The following is a 25,124-nucleotide window of genomic DNA, read 5'->3' as shown; positions in this document are numbered from 1 at the left end:
ATTGTGCCAATGGAAAAACATATTGCACTGGAATTTTCATAAGGTATTATAGTCACAACATTGATCCCTGTTGTCCAAGCATGCCATATGCCCCAAACTTGTGGAAAATCCCAATAAATATATACATAACACAAAACTGAAAAGTGGTTGAAAACTCTTGCTAGAAACCCATTGGATGCATCCATAACTCATGTTTCTCAACTGTTTTGACTTCACAACTTTAGTAAAGCATAATCTCAACATAAATCATACCTGAAACTATCAATGGCATTTACTAACATGTTGTCTATGGAATAAACTGTAAACCATTGAAAACTAAGCATAAACTCATAATAAATTGATCGCTTGCTAATCTGAGAACTAATCACAAACAACAGCAAATGTAATCTGGAACTGATTGCAAAAACTCATCAGTAACTAATGCAAAATTGATCTTAAAGTCACTATATACAATTCTCAAACTAATCAAGAACTAAATTAAAACTAATCACAATTTTTGTCTCAAAACTAAGTCAAAAACTCATGCCAAACTTACCATAAACTGATGCAAAAGTATAGTATACTGAGTAGTGCCCTCATGGCAAACATACTGTCAATACACTACCTTGGATGCATACTAAATACATATGAGATCCATTGTAACCAGCCTACCTCCTCGGATAGGGTGGTAAATAACTTGATTAAGCACTATTTACAACAACTAATAAATTCACAAAATTGAAATGCACACTTTACCATATAATCTTGAACATTGGATACCCTGTTGGCCCCAAAAATGGTGCCCCTTTAACTATTTTTTTAACTTAATTGAAAAAGAAGTTGATGTACAATGGGATTCTCCCAATCCCTTTCGATATTCCAACTTTCCTTACAGTCCAAAATAACCAACAAGTCTTTAATCTGATTTGCTCCTTGATTCTAACACTCAATTGGCCTTCATCCACTTTGATGGAGATAGAAAATGCCCCAAGTTCATTGATTTTCTAGCCTCTCCACCTAAACTTGACTGAAAACAGCTTTAGCCTTATTGAAACCAAGTCTTAGAGCTTCCACTTTCTCGCACGCTTTCTGAGGTTAATGCTAAACCCTAACTTTTGCTGCAAATTAGGGTTTAGAACAAAAAAATCTGAAATTTCTCAACCTCTGGTGATCTCAATATTGTAATCTTTTGCGCAAGGCAGTAGAAAGGTTGATAGATGAGAGAGAATGCTGAGGAGAGAGAAAATTCGGACTTTCTTCATGAAGAACTCAAGAAAATCTATCATTTATTGTTGCTGCCTTATCTCAACAGCTTGTAGATGCAAAGAACTAAAGAAAATCAATCATTTACTGCTACTACCATGTCTCAACAGCCTATAGATGTTGTCACCTGTTGTTGATTGGTCTTCTCCTGCCCCTAGCTGCCTCAGAAGGTCCTCCAATGGCTGCAAATCAAACCAGCAACATCTCCTCCCTCTCTCTTGCAGGTTGAATACACTAAAAATGCCTCTCTCCAACCTCCAAAGACGTTTTTCAATCTTACATGGGCATTTTTGATAAGTGGCAACCTTTCCAAATGGTTTTTCTAGCATTATCCATAATTAAATATTAATTTTTAATCTCTAAATACTAAAAATTAATCTCATAATTATTTCAGTGCCCTGAAAAAATAATCTCAATGGCCAATAATTAAATTGGCTAGGCAACTTCAATTCTCGAGTGTCTCTACACCATCTCTAGTGTCACCAACTGACACTTACGGCCAAATGAATGACCTAGGCCAACAATTGACACTAGATACCACCAAGTACTTATGCGATATAACTTATAGCAACTTTTGCCCTTTGACATCTCGTGATTTCCTCACATTCCATGCTCGCAAATTTACTCTCACCCCAGTTACACCTCACATGTGTAATATTTACTTAACCATATGATTAAAAATTAATCCACATAGTAAGTTAGGTTTCAAAAATACATGTCCTCATGATATCCACTACATACCAAAGTTGTCCACACTGGCGGAGTGAAAGTGCTACCTCTCCCTTGAGCATCAAGCAATGCTCCGAACCCTTACTCTACTTAACCTGACTAAGCCGACTCTAACTAAATAGTATCTTGGTAACGTTACAATTACTGAGGATGGTTTGCCAAGTCATCATTTTCCATTCACTTTGCATCTATTGGTAAAACAATATTGAAGCTTCACCAAGAACCATATGGAAACTTTACCTCTAACTTAACTTGTCTCAAAACCTCCACTAAGTTGTATTTCTTTCTTTACCTTCAACATTGCGATGCTTTATATTTTCACATTTTTGCAATTTCAACTTAACTAATATGCAACATTGCATCCAGTTGACTAGCCTCTCATGTGTACCACAGATGCTAGAAGTACCAGATGCATTGGGAATTATTCTTGTTTACATACTTTGAACCATTGCACTGTGATTGTACAATACTACTAGGCATACCAAGATACATTTTTTCATATATTGTATACATTACTAGCTACAATTTTTCCTCATGACTAATAGTATTCGAAGAATTTGCATGACTAGCATTAATATCACAAGTCGCAAACACAGTGGGCTGCATATATGCATTGCCAAACTTGCCACTTTATGCCCAATATCATACCAACATTGTTAAACGTGGGGTTATACATATAACTAGCCAAACCTGGAACATTGGGTCTTGTACATCACACATTAGTTACTATATACAATAAGGAGTTGTGTCATACATCTCCGTATACGGTCCTTGACCCACCCTAGTATGGAAACTAGCGCCACCATCAAAGTAACTTGGCTACCTCACAATTGTATGCATGCCCTCTTGTCCAAAAAGCATTGGCTTGGCGCTTTCAAGTTGGCCTTGCATATGCATCACTTGCCCCACTCGCATCATTTTCTTACGCTCACAATCTACATTTAGAATATTATGCTGCTATATTGGCTCTTTCTTTGGTGCACCTTGTTGTCCTAAAGCTCTTGAAGACAATTTCCTCTTTCTACTTTTGCTGCCCTCCATAAACTCAGACATAAACATTTCAGCTACTGTCCTTAGCTGATCTTTAAACTAGTCATCAAATTCCTCTTTCTCTTGTTGATCATTAGTCTCTAAAGGCTTAGGTCTAAACTAATAGTTGGCCATGATATGTGTCTTGTCCAAGATCAAACTTTTGCATTTTTCCCAACACTTTGTGAGTTTCAGAGCAAGAGGCATCATCCCTCCTTAATCCCATCTCACTAGATTGTTATAATACTCAACTGAATACAATTTTAGCACTAGAGCAAAGCTTTTGAACTTAAATCGGATATCTTGAGCCTCAATTTAAGGGAATTGATAGTATACCAACAATGAAACCATGAAACCAACCTTCCTTCTTAGATATGGTGATAATTAACCTAATGAAGTACTTAATTACAGCAATTAACAAATTCTGAAAACTAAAATGCACACTTTACCATACAAGTTGGACATAGTCATTAATTAGAATCTGCAATTAATGACTATGTATTTTTCTTTAACTTTCATTGCAAATGGATGGAGTACGATTAAGATTCTTTGATCTTCTCCGCTAATCCAAGTGCCTCTTGCTCTTAAAATTGACCAGCAAGCCTCCAAACCAAATTTTCCCTTGGTGTGCTTGGGGATTAGCCTTCACCCTACTCCTTGAAAGACAAATTCAGCCCCAAATTTCATATTGGCAAGTTGATTCGAATACAATCAACAACTTATATAGAGATCTAGACTTCAATGCGTAGTTTAACACAAACCATCGATAGTACCTGGTGTGTCCTAAGAAACACTAAACACCCTTGTAATTAGCTGGGGATGGAAGATCGACAATGACCTTGATCTTCGAGAAATTTGTGGCAATGCCATTCTTTGACACCACATGTCCTAAGATATATCTATGCCTTACCTAGAACAGGCATTTCAAGGGGTTCAATGAGAGGCGATACAACCAACATCGTTCAAAGTGTTCTTGCCAAGCAGAGTGAATACACAAGTCGTCCACGAAGACTTCTTGAAATTTCTCAATTTCAGCTACTAGAATTCAAGTCCTAAGCCATTAATTCTAAGCACGCGTCCCAAAACAACTACCTAAACCCTAATTTCTACTGTAAATAAGGGTTTACAATACAGATTGACTGAAATTTCTTTCTTTGATGGCTCAAATTATTGTAAAATGCTAAGATAACAAGAGATAGCTGGGAATGAGAGAATACTATAGAGAGACAAACTGACATACAAGTTGTCATCTATAACTTAGGACTACCAAAAAGACTATTATCCGCTTGTGTATGTTGTCATCTCCACCAAAAGGACCTTGGCATGCTGTCACCTACTCCTAGAGGACTCCAGACTTCTGTCACATGCTGTAGGACTGATATTTGGTGGTTGCAAATCGCATTAGCAATCTCTCCTTACTCTCTAACAACCTCCTCTCTCACCATGGCTGGAATAAACTTTCACTAGCTCCTAATAACATTTTTTCCACTTACATAGGAAAGTTTTACCAAGTTACAATCTTCTAATCCCATTTTCCATCAAACATAACTTATTATAACTTTTTTGCCTTTAGCACCAACTCATATCTTGGGGTCTTAAGAACTTTTAATCAAATGCTAAGCAAAGCAATAAAATTTCATGCCCTTGTGATACTAGTTACTAGACTGTAGAGTTCAGTTTCCAGTGTGATCATGACACATGTGATGTATCTTTTTGATAGTTTATTGAGAACTCACTGCTTAGTATTTATAAATTATGGTTGTTGACTCTTAAGGCTTGACTCTTTGGTTCGAAAGTCTAATCATGAAAGTTTTAATTTTCTTTTAAATGTGTGTTCAACAATTTACCGTTTGCTTTCCAAACCAAAATTGTTTCGTTCTCTGTAAAACAGAGAACTAAAATTTACACAAAATCAACTTTATGAGTGCTCATTTGTAGCTCTCATCGCGCTCTTGGTTTCTAGCTATAGAACACTCAAATCCAATATCGTATACAAAAGTTATAGCCAAAATACAATGTGCCTATCAAATTGCCATAGTTGGCCATGACTTCTACAACATGCTCTATATCCACTCAAAATGGATAGAATGGCTACTCTTTAGCTCAGTAAGTACTCAACAAGGCTTAGCTTAGCCCTGGGAAGCTCCTTAACAAGCCGAACGTGAGGTGGAATAAGCTTGAAGAAGAAAAAACTCAATGTATACCGCCAGAGGAAGAAACAATGGCTGCCATGCAACCTTGAGCTGAAGCTTAGAATCCGGGCTGAAGCAAAGCATGAAGAAGCTACTCAAATGGTTGCCTCTAATACTACTTGAAAGGTAGAGCCAGAGTGGAAGCACACAAGTAGAAGTACGAGCTATGGCATCTCGAGCAAGAGAGCAAGAGAAAGAGAGACCATTTGTAGAAACTCCAAGAGTCACAAGTGTGACTGGCCTTCCCTTATTCATTAGTTACTAAAAGAATAAAGAATACAATGACAGTGATGGGGACTCGCTGCCTACAGTGTATAGGTGTGCAATCATCGTTTATGAAGTAAATACAGGGTAGCATAACCACAAATCCCTTTACCCCCAACACTAATATCCCTAGGTCTTCCCATAGTCATTCACCCTTTGGACACCCCATCTGATAACCCTATACCCTCATGGGCACCTAACTTCCCCATGGGCCCCCTCTCCATGGATATATACCCCCTTCAAAACCTCTGTCCCAAGGCCATAATCCATTTTGTGGATACTGTCTTCTGCACATGCATTTGCATGTATGTGAACAAGCACACTACCTCCAAGGCAATGCATCCCCTCCATCCCCCTAGCTTCTTTGTACTCAATGTAGCTTCAACAAGCTGGGAACTTATAGGCTAAACATGAAGGCCAAGTGGAAATCATAAAGTAGATTTGTCTTTAGAAATAGAAGTGTGTGGTCATGGACTTACAAAGCCTCTTGCTTCTCCTATTCTAAGTTAGATAGGACTTGGCGGATGCTTCATTCCAATGACCACTTATAAAAGCTGTTTTATATTATCATGTCATTGCAATTATTCATAATCATGTTGATCACCATATGGTGCAAGTTGTCTTGTCTTGTTATTACCTAAGGATTGTGAAACCATTTGTAAGATATAAAGTTTTGCCAACAGTTTCTAACTCATGCTCCTAATAAAGCCTCATCTCCACATTATAAAACTCATGATTTCCAATTAGTATGCCATGGGATGTTGCAAGGTACAGATTAATAATTTGGTTGCAGAGATTCATATGGAGTGCATGGGTTCATACTTACAGCTTTCCTATATTGTGGGAAGGGCTGCAAGCCTTCATATTGGGTTACACGGATTTGCACTCTAGACTCTTGATTCAATAGAATTTGGAGTGGGGAGCAAGGACTCAGGTTGGAATACATAGATTTTTACTCTAACCTCTGGGTTGCATCAAATTCCATTGTTGAGTAGGCCCCTGATGCAAGGAATTGCATTGGGATGTGTGGATTCACATTCTTTTAGCAAACTAGTGCCAAAATTATGTAGATGTCATGTGCATACCTGAGGCACATGTACGTAAAAAGGGTCTGATTATTTTAATTGGACATTACATATGAGAACTGTGATTTCAAAGCTCCAGAGAATCAAAACTTCCTACATTGAGAATCTTGCACCCATTGTTCAGGTGTACTAGTTGAGTAAACAGTTTTGTGGTTACCTAATGCCCCTTGGTTACTATGTTGTTAGGAACATTGCCCTTGACCTCAATTGAGTATGTAGTTGCCCATGTGTGTGCCCATCAGCTTTGCACATACCTTACTCTCAGCAAATTTACTTTGTTAGCAGGCTATCCGATAAGTTGGCTTGGATTGTCATATTTAGCATGCTGCTTCATTGCCTTGGAGGCACTTCATCCCCTTGGCTTTGATCCAGCATACAAGTCTCTTCTTCATTAGTTGCATTTGGAGTTTTGGAGCATGTTTTGAAAGAACAAAATTTGAAAATACAAAAGTTCTAAAACCGCCTACAAAGAAACCCTTTGAGATGACAAAATGATGAGTCTCAAAGCCCTGTGCAAACCATGGACTGCATCCAAAGTGAATGCCTAGGACTTTAGCATCTAGGCAACGGCAACTAACAGTAGAGGAGGTAAAAGATATTGCATTTTTAAAGACTAAGAATGAAAAGATGAAAGCAACTTTTCTGAGAAGAGAGAGCATTTTGTTTATTCCTGCTGGTTCCCCTTCCATCAGTTGCATTTTGAATTTCTCCAACCAACCATCCATCCAGAACAGACTCTTGTAAGAAACTTTACAACTTTACCATGCTATATCTCTTATTGCAACTCACACAGGCAAATGCAATTCAACTATAATTTTGTTTTAGTATTCCAACACGTGAGGTTGGTGCTTGTGTGAAGTATTATTCTTGTCTTCTCAACTGGTTGTGCATGGTACATATGCCTGTCAGTTTGCAGCTAGTTCCATAATAGATCACTTAATCAAAAGAAAAAATGAAGAATGCCCACCAAGACAAAAACAAGGGAAATTCTGAATCATCCGGCTGATTTAATTTTCATGCCATGCCTGCGAAAAACAAAAATCAAAACAGCATATTGTGGGAGACCTGCTATAACTATCAAAGGTTTCTCACCCCTTAACAGCAGCAACTGCTAAAATCATGGGAGGAAGCTTCCACAAGATTGCCAGCTCCTTCCCCAAACACTCCAACATGAACTGTGTAACTTCATTTCCCTATTAAACACAAAGATGAACATTTCATAAAATACAATTAGGAAGACAATTGGATTTCAGAACATTCTCAAAATCATCAACAAAATGAGAGCCATTGGCTATTGGACAGCTCTACCTCTGAGCATCTTGTACAATCTTTCCTTTATTTATAGCATTTATTTATACGCTTACATTTTATTGTGTTTGATTTATTGTGTTTTCCATTTTGCAAATTTGCATTTTTGTTTGAGTTCTCTTTAGTTGTGGTCGTACACTTGGTGGGTTTTTTTTTTTGGTTTGAGTTCTCTTTAGTTGTGGTTGTACTCCATCCATTTGCAATAAAAGCTAAAAGAATACCACAAGGTGCACCAATTTTGGGGCCAACAAGCTGTCCATTGTCCAAGATTAAATTGGTTAAGTGTGCATTTCAATTTATGTGAATTAGTTACTTGCTATAATAAATGTTAAATCAACTTAGTACCACTTTGTGCGAGGAGAAAGGCTAGTTTCAGCTAGTGGTTCCTTGAGAAGGGTGAGAATGATACTGATGGTGTCACAATCAAGGTTTCTTGGTGCTTTCTCCTTGGCCGTTGGCATGTGGATAGTAGACATAAGACTACCGATGCAAAATCTTGTAATGACTAACAAGATAATTGATGAGAGCATTATTGAACTATGTAACACAATCCATCATGATATTCAAGGGGTAGCTATAGCGAGAGAACATGTGAGAGTAGAGGAAGATGGCAACTATGGCAGTGGCATCTTTAGAGAAAATTGCTTCAGCCCACTTGGTAGCAAAGTCAATAGCAACCAAGATATACTTATTACCCTTCTTGCTGGTTGGTGAGATTCGCCCTACGAAATCTAAGCCCCATTTGGCAAATGACCACCAACCAATTGTTAGGTTAGGGTTCCACAACACGCACACACTCAAAATGAACAAGTGAACAACGAGAGAAAAGGGTGCTGAAATGTCACATCCACTATGAGAATGATATGAAAGTACAATCCTTGAGGTATTAGCTGCCACATCCACTAATCGGAATTCACACAAGGAAAAAACCCTTCAACTAGAAGTTTAAAAATACCCATGGATAAGGAAGCATTCATACTAGAACTTAGGAGGAATATGATAAATGTAACAAATGCCCCTGGAGTGAATGATGTGAATGTATACAAGGAATAGACATATCAAGCCCAAACGATATCAAGCCTAGAGCCTTGTGAAAGCCTTCAAACTTCTCTCTAAGAAGAGCTTTCGTAAACACACATTTGCGAAGTCCTGTGTAGGGACATAAACCAACTCAATCCCCCTGTATGGAGCCTCTCTGTGACATAATGATAATGCACCTCAATGCGCTTAGTGCAAGCATGAAAAACTGGATTCCTCACAACTACCATGGCACTCTAACTATCAATATAGATAGAAGTGGGTGGCTCTTATCCCACACTAAGATTGACTAAAAGAGATCTCAACCATACACATTCTAGTGTAGCCGTAAATGCTGCCCTCTATGCAGCTTCACAGCTACATATGGCCACTCTAGACTACTTCTTGTTGAGCCAAAAAATGCATGAATCACCAAGCATGAAACAATTACCGCTAGTAAACACCCTCGTGTCAAAATAACCAACCCAATCACTCTTTGTAAATGCATGCAAGCAAAGAGAAGTGTCTTTAGGATAAAAAAGACAAAAATGTTTGAGTGCCTCTAGAATGAAAAACACCTTTAATTGCTTGCTAATGTAGTTCCAAGGCTGTGCACAAAGCATGCCAACTGAGAGACCCCAAACTGAATATCTAGATGTGTATTACACAAATATAATGAACAGCCAACAACGTGCTAATTAAGAGAAGTTTCAAATGGATCTCTCGCATCCTCAAGTGTAAACCTATGGCACGTCTCAACTAGAGTAGAGATAGGCTTGCAATCTTGCATCTAAGAACACTCGAGGAGCTACCCAATGTACTTAAGACTTGCAAAATTATGCCCCCCTCGACTGCAATAAACAATATGCCAAGATAGTAGTGCAAGTGGCCAATATCTATCACATCAAAAGCATGCTACAATTCAAATTTCAAGGTTGAAATCTATGTCTCATGAGGCCTAGTAAACAACATGTGATCCACATAAAGAATGTGAATTACTAAAGCCAAGAGGAGTCAAGCATGCATGGATCTTTTAGATACCATGCCCTAGGTTTCAATAGTAGAAGTAATAATTGTCAATGCCAAACGGTGATTGAGAAATGTTGTATGACTTAAAGACTATAGTCCAACAGCAAACGCTGAATAATGAGTATTGAAATTGAAGACCACAAGAAACAATATAAACTGAGAGCTGTAGGAAAAGTTAAAACTAAAAAATCAGAAATGCCATATGACATAAAGACTGAAGTCCAACAAGAACCACTAAATAGGGAGTCCTCCAATTGAAGACAACAAGAAACAGTACAAGCTCAGAAACAATAAAACTACTGGATCGAAGACTACAAGAAACAATATAAATAGTACAAACCCTATGTTATGTGGCGTCCCCTATGTCCCATCCTGCCCCCCCCCGCGTCTTAAGATGCGTCCCCTTGTGATAAACCACTGGAGGGAGACGCACCCTTTCCAGGACACATTGGAGACAAATCCCACGTTTCAAGACGAGGTCCATGTGTTCCAACCCCTCATTCCCTATGTCCCTTGTGACTATGACCAACATGTAAGTCACATAGTGTGTATGTGCCATTTTTATGAATAGAGTCCATTTCTGATTACATAGCTACTATCCAATGTTCTGCAAAGCATCATGTAAAGAGATAGGTTCCTCATTGCATACAATAGCTACAAGTGCCTGCGCAACCAATTTACCCTCTACATGGCGAGTGGCTACTCTAGTTCTACCAAGAAGTGGAACCATCCGTTTGTTGTCCCATAATGTATCTTACAGCCATCAAGGGGCTGTTTTAGCTTCATCATGAGCCACTTCATCATCAACAATGCTTGGATCAATGGGCTGAAAATCAAGTTGCTGTTCAGAATATGTTTGCTAAAGATTTTGTTGCTGTAAACCCTCAATAGGTTACTGAAATTGACCAAAATTAAGTGCATTTTGCTGAAACAATGGTAACAAATTGTCAAACATGTGCATAGGCCCCACATTGGGCTGATTTTTGCAGCCCATGAAGGGCTGACCAGCATGTTCAATGAATACCACAACTCTACTTACAAATATCCTTTCTACACTATAACCATTAAAAATACATTTGACAGCCTTGTCTTGCAGTTTATGTCTTCATGGCTATGGCACCAAAGCATATGCCAAACAACCAAAGACACAAATATATAACACCATTGGTTTCTACCCATTCCAAGCCTCATAAGGCATACATTCAACCAATGCTTTAGTGGAGATAAGATTCAACACATACATTGCATACATAATAGCATCAAGCCAAAACTTTGGGGTAGCTTAGTGTGTGGTAGTATACAACGTCTCACTTTCATCAAAGTAGGATTTTTTATTTCAACCGCACCATTTTGTTTAAGTGTGTAAGGCATCGTACACTGATGTATAATGCCCCTTTCAACCAAAAAGGAGTTGAATTCCCGTGACATGTATTCCCCCCTCGATTGGTATCTAGTGTAATCAACTTGCATACACTGCCATTTTCAGCCAAGGCCAAGAAGATTTTAAAGCATACAATCACTTCTCATTTGTGTCTCAAAGCAAATGCCCAACAATAACAAGTCATGCCATCAATGAAGGTAACAAGGTACAAGTATCCTTCGATGGATTTGGCACACATGGATCCACAAACAATACTATGCACAACCTGTAATTTTTTATCAACACACATAGATCCACCTTGAGAAAACAAAGCACAATGCATTTTGCCGAGTACACAACTTTCACATATATTGTGAGTAGGTGGTTTTAAAGGAGGGAGATAAAGCACCATATATTTCCTTTTTGGGCGATGTCACAAGAACGTAAAATTTTAAGATGCTTTAATCTTGGCGATAACATTTGATTAAGTTATTAATTAAACGTGCAAGGTTGTTTAGCACATGTGATGCACATGGCAATTATTTCATGGTAATAGGCCAAGGACCCTAAGGATGCAGTGGATGTCACAGGCAAAAGTTGTAATAAGTTATGCTGATATGTACTAGGTGATACTCGGTGTCAAATTTTGACCTGGACCAATTTATTGGCCACTAATGTCAATGGTGATATTAAAGACTAGGCATTAATTAACTAATTAGTAATGGTCTAAGGGTTAATAATTGCTCAAGGATACTTGGAAGACAAATTAACCTAGCCAATTTAATTATTGACTGGTCTAATTAATTGTTTGATACTAGAATTCTGAAAATTAATTTAATAAGCTGAATAATGCTGAAAAATAGAATTAGAATGTTGCCACTTGAAAAAAATTACCCATGCAATAGGGAAAACGTTTTTAAGGGCTGGTGGAAGTCTATTCCAAACATTATGAGAGAGAATAAGATTGTTAGAGAGCAAGGAGAGACTATTGATGTGAAGAGCAATTGACAGCAGATAGCAGGGGGCAACAACCTTTCTAGTGGTCCTAAGCTATAGATGACAACTTCTATGGTTGTTTGAACATGGTAACAAAGGTTTTTCAACATTTCTCGTGACGAAACTCTGAAATCTCTGTCTCTCTACAACATTCTCTCTCATCCCCCAACCATCTGTCAAGTTATCTCAACATTTTCCAATAAGTGAAAGAGATTTCAGTCAATCTCTGCTGTGAACGCTAATTTACACGAAAATTTAGGGTTTTCATAACTGCCTCAAGATGTTGTTGAGTTACAAATGCATTAGCTTTATCTAAACAGCCCGAAAACTTGCTTAATTAATGAAGAAACCTAGTTTATTTAAAGAAACACGATCCTCGAGAGTTTTTGTGTCCCATAAGCACAAACCCACTCAGCAGGGCCCAAACTTTCTATAAATACGTATGCTGCCCTTCATTCTAACAATCTCGTTTTGGCAAATTTCAAGTGTTTCAGCTTGCTGCCCACACCCCGTTCACGAAGGACATCTCAGCCGAAGTTGTCCATTGCTATCTACATCAGTTGGCGCTTGATTTCCAACCCTCTTCTCGCAATTTGGAGCTGATCCCAGCCAAGCAACTGTTGTTCCTGCACAGACATGTTGTTGTACTCCCTGCTACGTCATCTACAATCTATGTTTGGCAGTTTTCTCTCTCCTCCAACTATTGTCCAGCTTTTACAGGTTGTCACTAGGCTATCCAGCTTGCGTTTGGTAGCTCTCTCTCTCTCTTGTAGACTCTCCTGCCTGCGTTTTTACTCTCTCTCTCTCTCTAGTAGGCTGTCCTCCCTGCGTTTTAAGTCTCTCTTTCTCTTCTCACTATCATCTGTATCAGATCCAACTTCTCACTATTGCGTTTGCTGGTATTCGAGATTTGGAGACTGCCTTGCTGCGATTCGAGATCCGTTCAGATTACAACACACTCTCCACCTCATTATCCCTGCCCTGATCCTTGAGCTACAAGAGTTCAAGGTTCGGTATTCATTCACTGCATAGTGTGTTTGCTGCATGAGCATTGTATATTCAGCACTTATATCACTTCAGTTATTTTCTGCGTTCATTGTCTCTAAGTTAGCCTAACCCTAATTGTGTTCTTTTATTATTCTGTGCTTTATCGTACGATTGTTATTTGTGCTTCTGTATCAGAGTATTTCTTTACATGGTATCAAAGCCTGGTACTCTCTTAGAAACCTAGGCCTTCGATCTGAAAGCTCTTCGCAAGATGCAATAACAACAATAGGTTCAAATGACGTCGAACACATTAACACCAATTGAGTCTCAAGATCAATTATGAGGAGAACTGTAATATTCCCTCCATAACACTTCGTATCAAGAAACAAATTTGGGCTTAAAATGTTACTTGTCGAGTTATCACATAAGTGACCGCACGTAATTTTTTTAAGATCGAGTCTTGTATTGAATCAATTTCACAATCCGACACAAAAAGACGCCTTAATGTTCCAAGCCAACAAGAAGTAAAGACACCTCTTAAATAATATTATAATGGCTTGATCATAATTTTTCCCGCAATATATTTGATTGAGTATTCCCAATTCCATTTAATGCGTCAAAGATCGCATTGATTTTGTAACCGCAAGACAAATCGCAAAAGCCTTAATCGGTAGACAAAGAACGCACAAGAACGAGCATTGATATTGAGTAAGTTAAGTATCAAAGAGTATGGCATGACTTATAAACAAGATAAGCCATAAGGTAACTTGGCCAAAAACCACCAGATAAAGTCGTTTTGAAGAAAAAAAGACGTTTTTTAGAAAATAGGCAAAAAATCACTTTAAAATCATCCGCATGCCACCATTCACCAACCAAAAAGCATTTTTTATAGCGCTTACTTAGCTCTTGACAAGTAGCCAAAAGAATAAGTAAAACTAGCCTTTCTCCTCGGATAGAGTGGTAAATCCCTGATTACAACTTAATTACAACAGTAAACAATAAATGGAAATCTGAAAATACAAATTTACCTACTGTGGATAATGCACATCCGATTGGCCCCAAAATTGACGCCCCTTTCAGTATTTGTTTAGCTTTATTAAAGAAAAAGTTCACTTACAATGGGATTCTCCCAATCCATTTCGGTATTTCAACTCCCCTTACTATCCAAATTGACCAGCAAGTCTTCAATCTATTTTGCCCCTTCATTCCGGCTCTCGATTGGCCTTCACCCACTTTGATGAAGATGAAAAATTTCCCAAATTCAATTATTTGCTGGTCTCTCCACTTGAATACGGTAAAAACAGCTTCAGCCCTGTTCAATCCAAGTCTTGCAACTTCCAATTTTTTGCACAATTCTCGAGGTTGCTGCTAAACCCTAATTTCTACTACAGATTAAGAGTTTACAGGAGAGAAATCGGAAATTTCTCAACCTCCAAGGGTCCAAATGCTGAGATCTTCAAAGCAAGGCTGTGAAATGGTTGGGAGATGAGAGAGAAAGCTGTAGAGAGAGAAAATTCAGAGTTTTGTCACGAAGAATGATTGAAAATCAGTCAAATGTGGCTGCTGCCCTGCTACAACAGCTTGTAGATGCAAAGAACTAAAGAAAATCAATCATTTACAACTGCTGCCATGTCTCAACAGCCTCCACAAGCTGCCTCCTACTGGTGATTGGTCTTCTCCGGTCCTTGGTAGCCTTAGAAGGTCCTCCAATGCCTGCAAATCAAACCAGCAATCTCCCCTCCCTCTCCATTGTAGGCCGAATCAATAGAAATGCTTCTCTTTAGCCTCTAAAGAAGTTTTTCAATCTTGCATGGGCATTTTTGAAAAGTAGGGGCCTTCCCAAAGGGTTTTTCCAACATTATTTATAATTTAACATTAATTTTCAGTGTTTAAATAATGAAAATTAATCTAATAATTATTTCGGTGCCCTGAAAAATAATATGACTGGCCAATAATTAAATTGACTAGGCAAATTTCATTCCGGAGTGTCTTACGCCATCTTTGACCAGTAGATTGGCATTAGGTACCATTAAACGCCAAAATGGATAACCTAGGCCAACAACTCGCACCAAATACCACCAAGTACCTCTACGGCATAACTTATAGAAACTTTTGCCTTTGACATCCGGTGATTTCTTCTGGTCCCGAGCTCGTAAATTTACTTTAACCCCAGTTGCACCTCACATGTGCAACATTTGCTTAATCATGTGATTAAGAATTAATCCACATGTTAAGTGAGATTTCAAAAATACATGTCCTCATGACAACCCTCCCCCTTGAAATCCTTGCAATCGTCCTAGATTGCACTGCCAAATGCATCAAAAGCCCATTGCTGTTCAACCATTCTATATGCCCAACATATGCTGAAAATTACCAGCCAACATAACATAGCATAAGACTCACAAAGAATCTCAAAAACATCGCCAGATTATCATGTGACATGTCTATTTCTCATGAGCTCAACTCATTCGGCAAAACCAAACCATACTATAGCGAAAACCAAGCATAAACCATGGCTAAAACATCAATTGCATCATAACATATGCTGTTGTCCATGATACTAGATGTAAACCATTGAAAAGTGAGCATAATCTGTTCATAAACGGATCACTTGCTGATCTGAGAACTGATCACAAACTGCCGCAAATGTAACGCCAAAGTAGTCACAAACTCATTGCAAAAACAGACCAGCAATCAATGCAAAAACTAATGCACAATCGATCCAAAAAATGACCATAAATGGTTCTCAAGTTGATCAAAAAGTGAGCTGAAACTGGTCATAATTTTTGTCTCAAAATTGAGGCAAAATTCGTGCCAAATTGATCAAAAGTATCCACGTCAAGCTGCAACAATTGAGGATGGTCTGCCAAGTCATCCTCTTCCCTCCATTTGGTATCCATTAGTGAATAATTCTGAAATTTCACTAAGTATCTCCTGGAAAGTTTACCTTGGGCCTTTCTTTCCTTATGTGCCAAAATCTACTCAGGTATCAAAATCTCATTTAGCTCCTCAACCTCAGGCTGAATTTCAGCAGACATTCTCTCTGGCACATCACCATGAAAAGGCCTCAACAAAGTGACATGAAAGGCATTATGTATCTGGCAATGTGAAGGTAATTTCAGCCAATATGGCACATTGTTGATCTTCTCCAACACCTGAAAGGGCCCATAGTATCTCATACTCAACTTCGGATTCAATTTTTCTCTTCCTTTCATCTTTTTCAGCCTTGCGTTTTCAAATTGCAGCAATACGTAATCACCCTCTGCAAATTGCAAAGCACGTCTGTGGCGATCAGCTACCCTCTTTTACTTTTCTTGCGATCTCTGAATTGCATATTTTATCTTTGCATAGGCTACATCCAAGTTTTCCACATAACGATCAACTTTAAAGATCTTATACTTAGTTTGTGAATTAGGTGGTTCCTTCTTGCCACCCTCAACCACCTTAAATGGAGCATTGCCTGTAGAACTATGCACTGTGTTGTTGTAAGCAAACTCAACCAAGGGCAAATACTGCTCCCACTGTGTCTTGTGGTCTAAAACATAGCACCTCAAAAGATTTAACACTGTGGAATTTGCTTCCTTAGACTGACTATCTATTTGCAGATGGAAGGATGATGAGAATTTCAACCTGGTACCCATATTCTCAAACAAGCCCTTCCAAAATAAACTGGTCATTTGAGGGTCTCGATCACTAATGATCGACTCTGGTATACCATGATACTTAAAGATGTGTTGCAAAAACAATCATACCATATGATTAGCGTTTATTTTCTTCCTCACCGGAATGAAATGGGCTTGTTTGCTAAACCTGCAAATGATAGTCCATATCCCATCATTCCTTGTAGGTGTCTTAGGAAGCTTAAAAATAAAGTCCATTGCAATGCTCTGCCAAGGCCTGTCTGAAATAGGCCAGGGCTGCAATAAACCCGACATCCTTTTCTTATCATACTTTACCTTTTGACATACAATGCATGTCTTAACAAAGTGTTCTACATCATCTGTCAAAGCTGGCAATTAAAAGAAATGCTCCACTGCCTTGACCGTGGTATCAATACCTTTGTATCCAGTATACGGAGGAACATGACTTTTAGTGATAACTCTAGGCCTTAACTGCTTTGTGACATAGAGTCGTCCATGCATCATCAAAATTCCATCTCTTAGCACAAAGTATTCATGCCTTTGGTCATTGCAAAGCTGATCATAAGCATTAGCAAAGTCCGAATCAACAACATATTGCTCTTTCATGGCATCCAACTCAGTGTGACAAACCATGCTCTGACGACTAAAATTTCTGGCTTACGTGACAGTGCATCAACCACAACATTCTTTTTTACCATCAATAAGTACAATCTGAAAATGAAACATAGGGAAAAAATTTGCCCATCTCATCTGGAATTTGTCTCTCATAAGCCACAACTCAGCCGTCCTGCATAAGGATAGCCCCAATGCTGTTACCACATGCATCACATTGAACTATGAATGACATGCTCAAATCGGGCAACAAAAGCACAGGATCTGAAGTCATCTTTTCCTTTAACTTTTCAAATGCTGAAATTTTCACTATTGTCCATCCAAATGGCACATCCTTCTTCTGCAAGGCATGCAATGGAGATGCAATTCAACAAACCCGCGTTCATACTTCCTGTAGTAAGAACATAAACCCAAGAAGCTACGAATCTCATGCACATTCCTGAAAGGTGGCCATGATCGTGAAACCAACCTTTCTTCTTGGAATGGGTGGTAATAACCTTACCATAACAAATGCACATAAAATGAAATACACACTTTACCATAACATTCTTGGACAGTAGACACCCTGTTGGCCCCAAAACTGGCGCCCCTTGCGGTATTTCTTTAGCTTTCATTCAATTGGAAGGAGTACAACTTGAGATTCTTCAATCTCCTCCTACTAACCAATTGCTCTTGCTGTCATAAATATCCAGCAAGCCTTTTAGGTCATTTGCCCCTTGTTTCACCCACGACTTCTTCTCCAATTTGACCCTTGGCTGGCCAAATGCTGCCCCAAATCAATTCGGGATGGGTTGGCTCCTGAAATCCCTTGATAATCTTCAATTATCAGCTGCTGATTTCAGTCCCTTGAGCCTCCAATCTCTGGCACGGATCCCAAGGTGACTGCTAAACCCTAATTTCTGCTGTGAATTAGGGTTTACTGAAGAAATTGCAGATCAGCCCACCAAAAATGGCTGAGATCTCCTCTGAATGGCTGAGAATTGCTGAGAATGGGCTGAAGGAGATGAGAGAATGCTGTAGAGAGAGAAAATTTTGAGATTTGTCGCGAAGAACTGATCAAAATCAGCTGCTGCCCTGCTGTACCAGCCCCAAACGGATGCACCAACAATAGGAGCATCAAAGACTGTGATCTTCAGGAGAATGTGCATCAGCAGCAATTGTCAGCTTCCCAAGGTTGAGAATATGCAATCTCCATCACCAAAATGGTCTCCAATGGCTGGGAATTGGCCCCAGAAGCTGGCAGCAACAATCCAACAGCTCCAAACTGAAAAAAACGAGATTTCCCTCTCCCTTCAGCCCTATTTAGCCTTTCCCCCACTTGCAAGGAAAAGTTTTGCCAAGTGGCAGCTTTCTTAATCCATTTTAAGCAATTTCCAGCCATTTATTTAATTTTCAGAATTAATTAATTCTGAATATTAATTCAGCCCTTAATCCATGCCCAGAAAATTGACATTGCCCATCCAAAAATTAATTGGCTAGGCCATTTGCAACCCAAAGTGGTCCCATGCATTAATTGACCCTTGGACAAGCATTAATCCATTAATTAATGCCTAGTCCCTAGTATCACCACTGACACTTAATGGCCATTTAATGGTCCTAGGGGCAAACTGACACCAAAATTCACCTAGAATCTAACCAGTGTAACTTGTTACAACTTTTGTTTTTGACACCCATCTTTTTCACAGGGTCCTTCGGTCTTCAACTGTGAGAAAGTAGGTTGCACCTCACATGTGCAACACATGTGCATCTTTTAATTGCACATTTGGGTAATCCTTTAATCAAATGTCAATTAAACATAAACAAAGCATCAAATTTTCACGTCCTTGTGACACTCCCCTACTTGAGCTTGATGGGGAGAGGATACTTCCCTCTTGCTTTCCCTTCTTGTTTGAGAGGGGACAGCTTCTACTCTTAATAGTGACAGTGATGCTCTTTACAGTTTTTCGACATTCATTCATTTATTCTTTTGTATTGTGTTATGAACATTTGTAACTTAATCCACACTGTCAAGATGATATGATTGTAAAAGGACACTTGGAAAAGTGAACAATTCCCCTACGAGGACACTGTCCAAGTGGCATCGTTGCATTGCATCTTGCGTGGGCATGACATCTTGCATCGCCCTTTGCATTACCCCATGCATTGGCATTCTGTTCATATACACATGCATCTATGCGCATTTATCCCTTTTTCCTCTTTTGGAGTAGTCGACTGTAGATCCACCATATTCGTGGCATTTCCCATGGTAATCTCCAAGGCAGTTTTTCCTTAACTTGTTTGCTTGCTTTGCTTGTCTTGATCGCTTCACTTATTTGCTATATCCACACCTTAGCCTTATTATTCTTCACCGACACCTAGTAACGGTAGCGATAGTATGCTTGTTTTGTGAAGGTCTTGGGTCTAACCATCTTGTTTTGGGAAGGTCTTGAGTCTTGGCACAGATACTCAATAGGACGAAAACTAATTTGAACCCCCACTAAATGCTACATCTATCAAATTCGAAAAAACAAACAAACAAACAAACACAATCCATAGCTTATTCCATCCGCCTTTGTAGGGCTTGGTAGGCCACTGGGCAGCCAACGTGCACCCTTTGTCCGATGCCATGTCCTCTCTAGAGTGATCACTTGGGCTCCCTTGGTAAGATAACCATCGCCTCTGTAATCTTAGTGGGCTACTGGGCAGTTGACGTGCGCCCTTTGTCTGATGCTCTAGCTGCTTTGGGGTGGGACGCCTTAGGGTAAAAGATCTTTCTTGTGGCACTGTTGTTGGGCCTAAGAGGGGATGTTGAGCTAAAAATGCATTAGCTTTACTTAAACAACCCCAAAACTTGCTTAATTAATGAAGAAACCTAGTTTATTTAAAAGAAACGCGATCCTAGAGAGTATCTGTGTCCCATAAGCACAAACCCACTTGGGAGGGCCCAAACTTTCTATAAATACGTATGCTACCCTCCATTCTAACAATCTCGTTTTTGTAGATTTCAGGTGTTTCAGCTTGCTGCCCACACCCTGTTCGTAGAGGACATCTCAGCCGAAGCTGTCCATTGCTGTCTACATCAGTTGGCGCCTAATTTTCAGCCCTCTTCTCGCAGTTTGGAGCTAGTCCCAGCCAGGCGATTGCTGACCTGCACAAACCTGCTCCCGTACTGCCTTCACTGTCATCTACAGCCTGGGTTTGGCAATTTTCTCTCTCCTCCAGCTATCGCCCAGCTTCTGCAAGCACCATATTGTCCAGCCTGCGTTTTGGCAGCTTTCACTCTCTTGCAGGCTATCCTACCTATGTTTTTAGTCTTTCTCTCTCCTCACTGCCATCTGCATCAGATCCAGCTTCTCACTGCTGCGTTTGCCGGTGTTCGACATCCGGAGGCTGCCTTGCTGCGATTTGGGATCCATTCAAAGTACGATAGACTCTCCAGCTCATTACCCTTGCCCTGATCCTTGAGATACAGAAGTTCGAGGTTCAGTGTTCATTCATTGCATAGTGTGTTTGTTGCATGAGCATTGTATATTCAACACTTACATCACTTCAGTTATTTTCTGTGCTCATTGTCTCCGAGTTACCCTAACCCTAACTGTGTTCTTTTATCAGCGTGTGCTTTGTCGTATGATTGTTATTTATGCTTCTGTGTCAAAGTATTTCTTTACAGATGCATGCCATAGTTGTCACGTATGAAAGATACGTACAATACGGTACGATAAAATACGATACTAATTGGTACCTTATGATTTTATAAGGTATGGTACGATATTAATACAAAAAAAAATTAAGATGATTTTGTAAATAATAAAAATCATAAATCATTAAATAATAGATCATAGAATACATGTTTAAAGTGAAAATAGCCATTTCATTACAGAATAAGATGAATACATGAGGATGACCATCACGGTTGGTGGTCGAATGAGCTAGTCGCTACGCAAAACATGCGATGCAACTGCAGTCTAGTATATCTGATACAAAAAAAAGAGAGACCTATGTCATATGAATCTATGATGAGGAATCACTATCATCATCATCATTAGAACCATCTGAGTGCTCATCAAGAGAGTCTGAAGATGACTCCTCGACATCCAATGATGAGACACGCTCATACTTATCCTCACTCATGAGGTTACCATCATCATCAAATGATGGCTTTCTAGGTGGCGGCTATGTGGGCAAGAAAGGGATACCATCATGAGACACAGGATGTGAGCTACCAGAGCCCCGCCTTACATATGTCTGCAAGCCACTCGAACCACCCCTCCTCAATGATGGAGGGTGTCGAATGACCATGCCCCTGCTACCACCTACTCAAAGTCCTCGCCCACGAGCACGCCGACTGCGAGTGTCACGAGTATCTGCTGCTATAAGCTCTCTATAGAGCTCTGCGAAAATCATCTCCTTTTCTTCATCCATCTCCTTATGTATACTCAGAACATTCACCTGCACAATGCCAGAGTGATGCACGTAAGATTGATCATTGTAAAGTATAAAGTTTAAACTTTAAAGTTCAAAGTTTAAAAGTTAAAACAACAAATTTTAAATGTTATGGTTAAGTGTTTAAACTTTACCTACTTCGGACTACCTATGCTCATCAAGCCCTCATCATGCGTAAGTTAGTGCGGCAATAGACTAGCCGCTCTAACTGTCATGTGCTAAGCCGATTACAAATCTTTGTATGAATGAGAGAATATTCAATAGGCACTCTAGTTTCTCTCACATGCAATCCTAGGCAAGGACCCTCATGGCTAAGGACTGAAGGTCTCCAATGCGTATCCAAAGTTTTGCCACCAAAATAAAGGCTTCACAAGTGCATACATAACACCCTATAAAAGGGATTTACGACAATGACAACGGCACGAACTTTTTGCCAAAACTGCTCATTAAGGCACAAGCGCTGCATGGCTTTGGCCTCCTCTGTGTCATGCTCATCCCACTCATTCCATAGAGTGGACACCACTGTATGGTGCAAGGCAAACCGCACCTCATAAAGGTGCACCAACAATAACCACATGTAAGCAAAGAGAGTTGAAAAAGGCTTCTTCAACTCCAGTATACCATGCTCACGATACATTGCAAGCACCTTTACTTTTGCCGTGAAGAATGTGACAATTGATGTAGCTTTGCGGACCACCCTCTTCACCCACTTGAGCTTCCCAATGTCCTCCATGAGCAAGTCCAAACAATAACTTGCACATGGAGTCCACACAATCGTAGGGAACTCTGCCTCAAGCAAACGACCCATGAGTCGACAATTCGATGCATTGTCGGTAATAACTTCTACCACATTTGAGGAGCCCAGGCCCCACCTACAACCACAATTTACAAATTACAAGTTATATATAAATCAAATTTCAATTATGAATCATAATATTATCATAATGAAAAAAAGTGAAACAAATTTAAAACGCAAATTGCACAGTATACCTCAATGATGGCTTATCGAATGTGGCAGTAGATGAATGCACCTATCGTTTTTCTCCCCCTCTTGCCGGTATCTACGGCCCGCAAAAAGTAAGTGCCGAGTGGACATGAGACGAGTATGTTGATAATGCCCCGTTTCTTATGATCACTCCATCTGTCGGTGAGAATGAAGCAACCATATTTTTTCCATGCGGCCCGAATAAGATCAAGGGCTCTATCAATCCTCTCCTTCTCTTCATCAATCTTTCTCATCCTCAGGTCGTTGTATGTGACACCGGTCCATCCTTCACATGGACCCACATTGGCAATAACTTTTACCATATTCTTCCATTGCTCTTGCTTTAGGACATTGAATGTCAGATTGCACTCAATCACCGTGCGTGCAATTTAAATGTCCGCAAGTCATTGTCTTTTTCTAAGAAAGGCAACTGATCCATGCATATGACCAAGAGCTTCAAAGAGGGACGATTGTCTCTCTGGCACCGCATGAGCCTCCACTCTTTGTCTTTTACCAAAGCCGGATGCGGATGTGGAGCCCCCACCACCAATGGTAAAGACCTCTCCCGCAGCAGTTGAAGATACGCCTACATTGAATGCTTCCTTGTTAGTAGGCATAAGAGTTGGTGCTGATAAGCCACTTCCTCCTCCTCTTATGGATCTCCCTCTCATCTTGACGAGAATCTCCTCCACAATGTTTTAAGGGATCTCCTTGCATGGAGCAACTTGCCCCCCCATCTTGGAATGATGTTGGAGAAGCCAAGTTGCACCACTTGTAGAGCGCTTCCCGCAATACTAGCATGTCCAATGGTGGGAGTTGGACTCTTTGTGTCCCTCTCCACATGGATTGCATGCAAATTGAAGGTCTCGTATTTCTCAGGAGTCATGGTGCTGATGATGGATAAAGAGGCTCAAGAGAGAGAGAAAGAGAGAGAGAGAGAGAGAGAGAGAGAGATGCTTGAGCCTCAACTTTTGAAAGTTGAGAGGGAGACTTGAGAGACTCGAGAGTTAGGGTAAAGTTGAAAGAGCAAGAGTGACAGAGAGAGGATGGGAGATGAGAATGGAAAATGCTTTGATAGGATGCGGGATAGAGGGGATGGGAGATGAGATTTGAGAACGGCAAATACTTCGATAGGGTGCAGGAAAGAGGGGATGGGAGGTGAGATTCGAGAATGACAAATCACAAGTCAATTCAAGAATCAAGATCCAAGAGAGGAAGATGAGAATGATAAGTCACAAGTGCTTGCTGAATTGGTGTGGAAGCATGGAGGAAAGGAGCACCTTTTGTAGATGAGAGAAGGGTCAAAGTTCAAGCACTCAAAGAGAGGGCTGCAAGCTAGAAGGAATCCAAAGAGGGTTAGGGAGGGGACTACATGGCTGGAAAAGAAGGTGGGATGAGGTATCCAAGGCTTCCCACCCCCCAAAAAGTGCCACGCGGGCAGGCGGAGTAAAAGCGGGGGCGCAAAAAATACACGACGCGGGATCCAAGAGGCGCAAGCGACGTAGCCCAAATAGACCCAAAAATTCGTATCAATTCGTACGGACACATACCGTACGGTTTGTACCGTACAAACCTGTCTGTACGACATACGAAGGTAACTATGATGCATGCTCAAAATTGAGAATCTAGGACTTGAATTCCAACAGCTAACTTGAGGAGTTTCAAGGAGATTCAAGAGACTAGCAAACATGTATCAAATTTGAGATGAGTGAATTTATCTTTCAAGGTGCTGAAATTGAGGAGTTTCAAGGAGATTCAAGAGACTAGTCAACACGTATCAAATTTGGGACTGAATTTGTCTTTCAAAGAGCAAGGTGAAAGCCAATCCCCAAGCAAACCAAGGAACAAATTAGTTTGGAGGCTTGCTAGTCAATTTTGACAGAAAGAGGCCCTTGGATTAGCAAGAGGAGATCAGAGGATCTCAATTACTCCTTCCATTTGCAATATAAGATAAGGCAATACCGCAAGGGGCACCAATTTTGGGGCCAACAAGATGTCCAATGTCCAAGATTAAAGTGATAATGTGTGCATTTTCAATTTACATGAATTTTATGCTTGTTATAAGTAGTGATTAATCAAGTTATTTACCACCCTATCCGAGGAGGAAGGTTGTTTCAGCCGATGCAAACTACCATAATTAAGACGACCAAACCGAGGATGCCATAACTCCAACTCATCCATAATGGTGGCATCAACATGCAATGCATCCTCTCATGCTAGAGTCTC

The 25,124-nt window shown here is 39.8% G+C and overlaps 1 protein-coding gene and 1 pseudogene across 1 annotated transcript in view; both read right to left on the bottom strand.

Moving 5' to 3' along the window:
- LOC148034090 (fanconi anemia group F protein (FANCF)) overlaps positions 1-25,124 on the bottom strand; it is an 82,840-nt gene that overhangs the window by 8,955 nt on the left and 48,761 nt on the right. Inside the window, exon 6 of the mRNA XM_087682082.1 lies at positions 7,634-7,734. Within this exon, the coding sequence (XP_087538208.1) occupies positions 7,634-7,734 (101 nt within the window). The remainder of the gene's footprint in view (positions 1-7,633; positions 7,735-25,124) is intronic.
- On the bottom strand, positions 21,788-23,221 carry LOC148034091 (uncharacterized; annotated as a pseudogene).

The sequence above is a fragment of the Lygodium microphyllum genome, chromosome 7 (assembly GCF_053477565.2).
Source record: "Lygodium microphyllum isolate KBCC chromosome 7, Lygodium_microphyllum_v1.1.10, whole genome shotgun sequence".
Lineage (NCBI taxonomy): Eukaryota > Viridiplantae > Streptophyta > Polypodiopsida > Schizaeales > Lygodiaceae > Lygodium > Lygodium microphyllum.
This window is presented reverse-complemented; position numbering and strand designations above follow the sequence as displayed.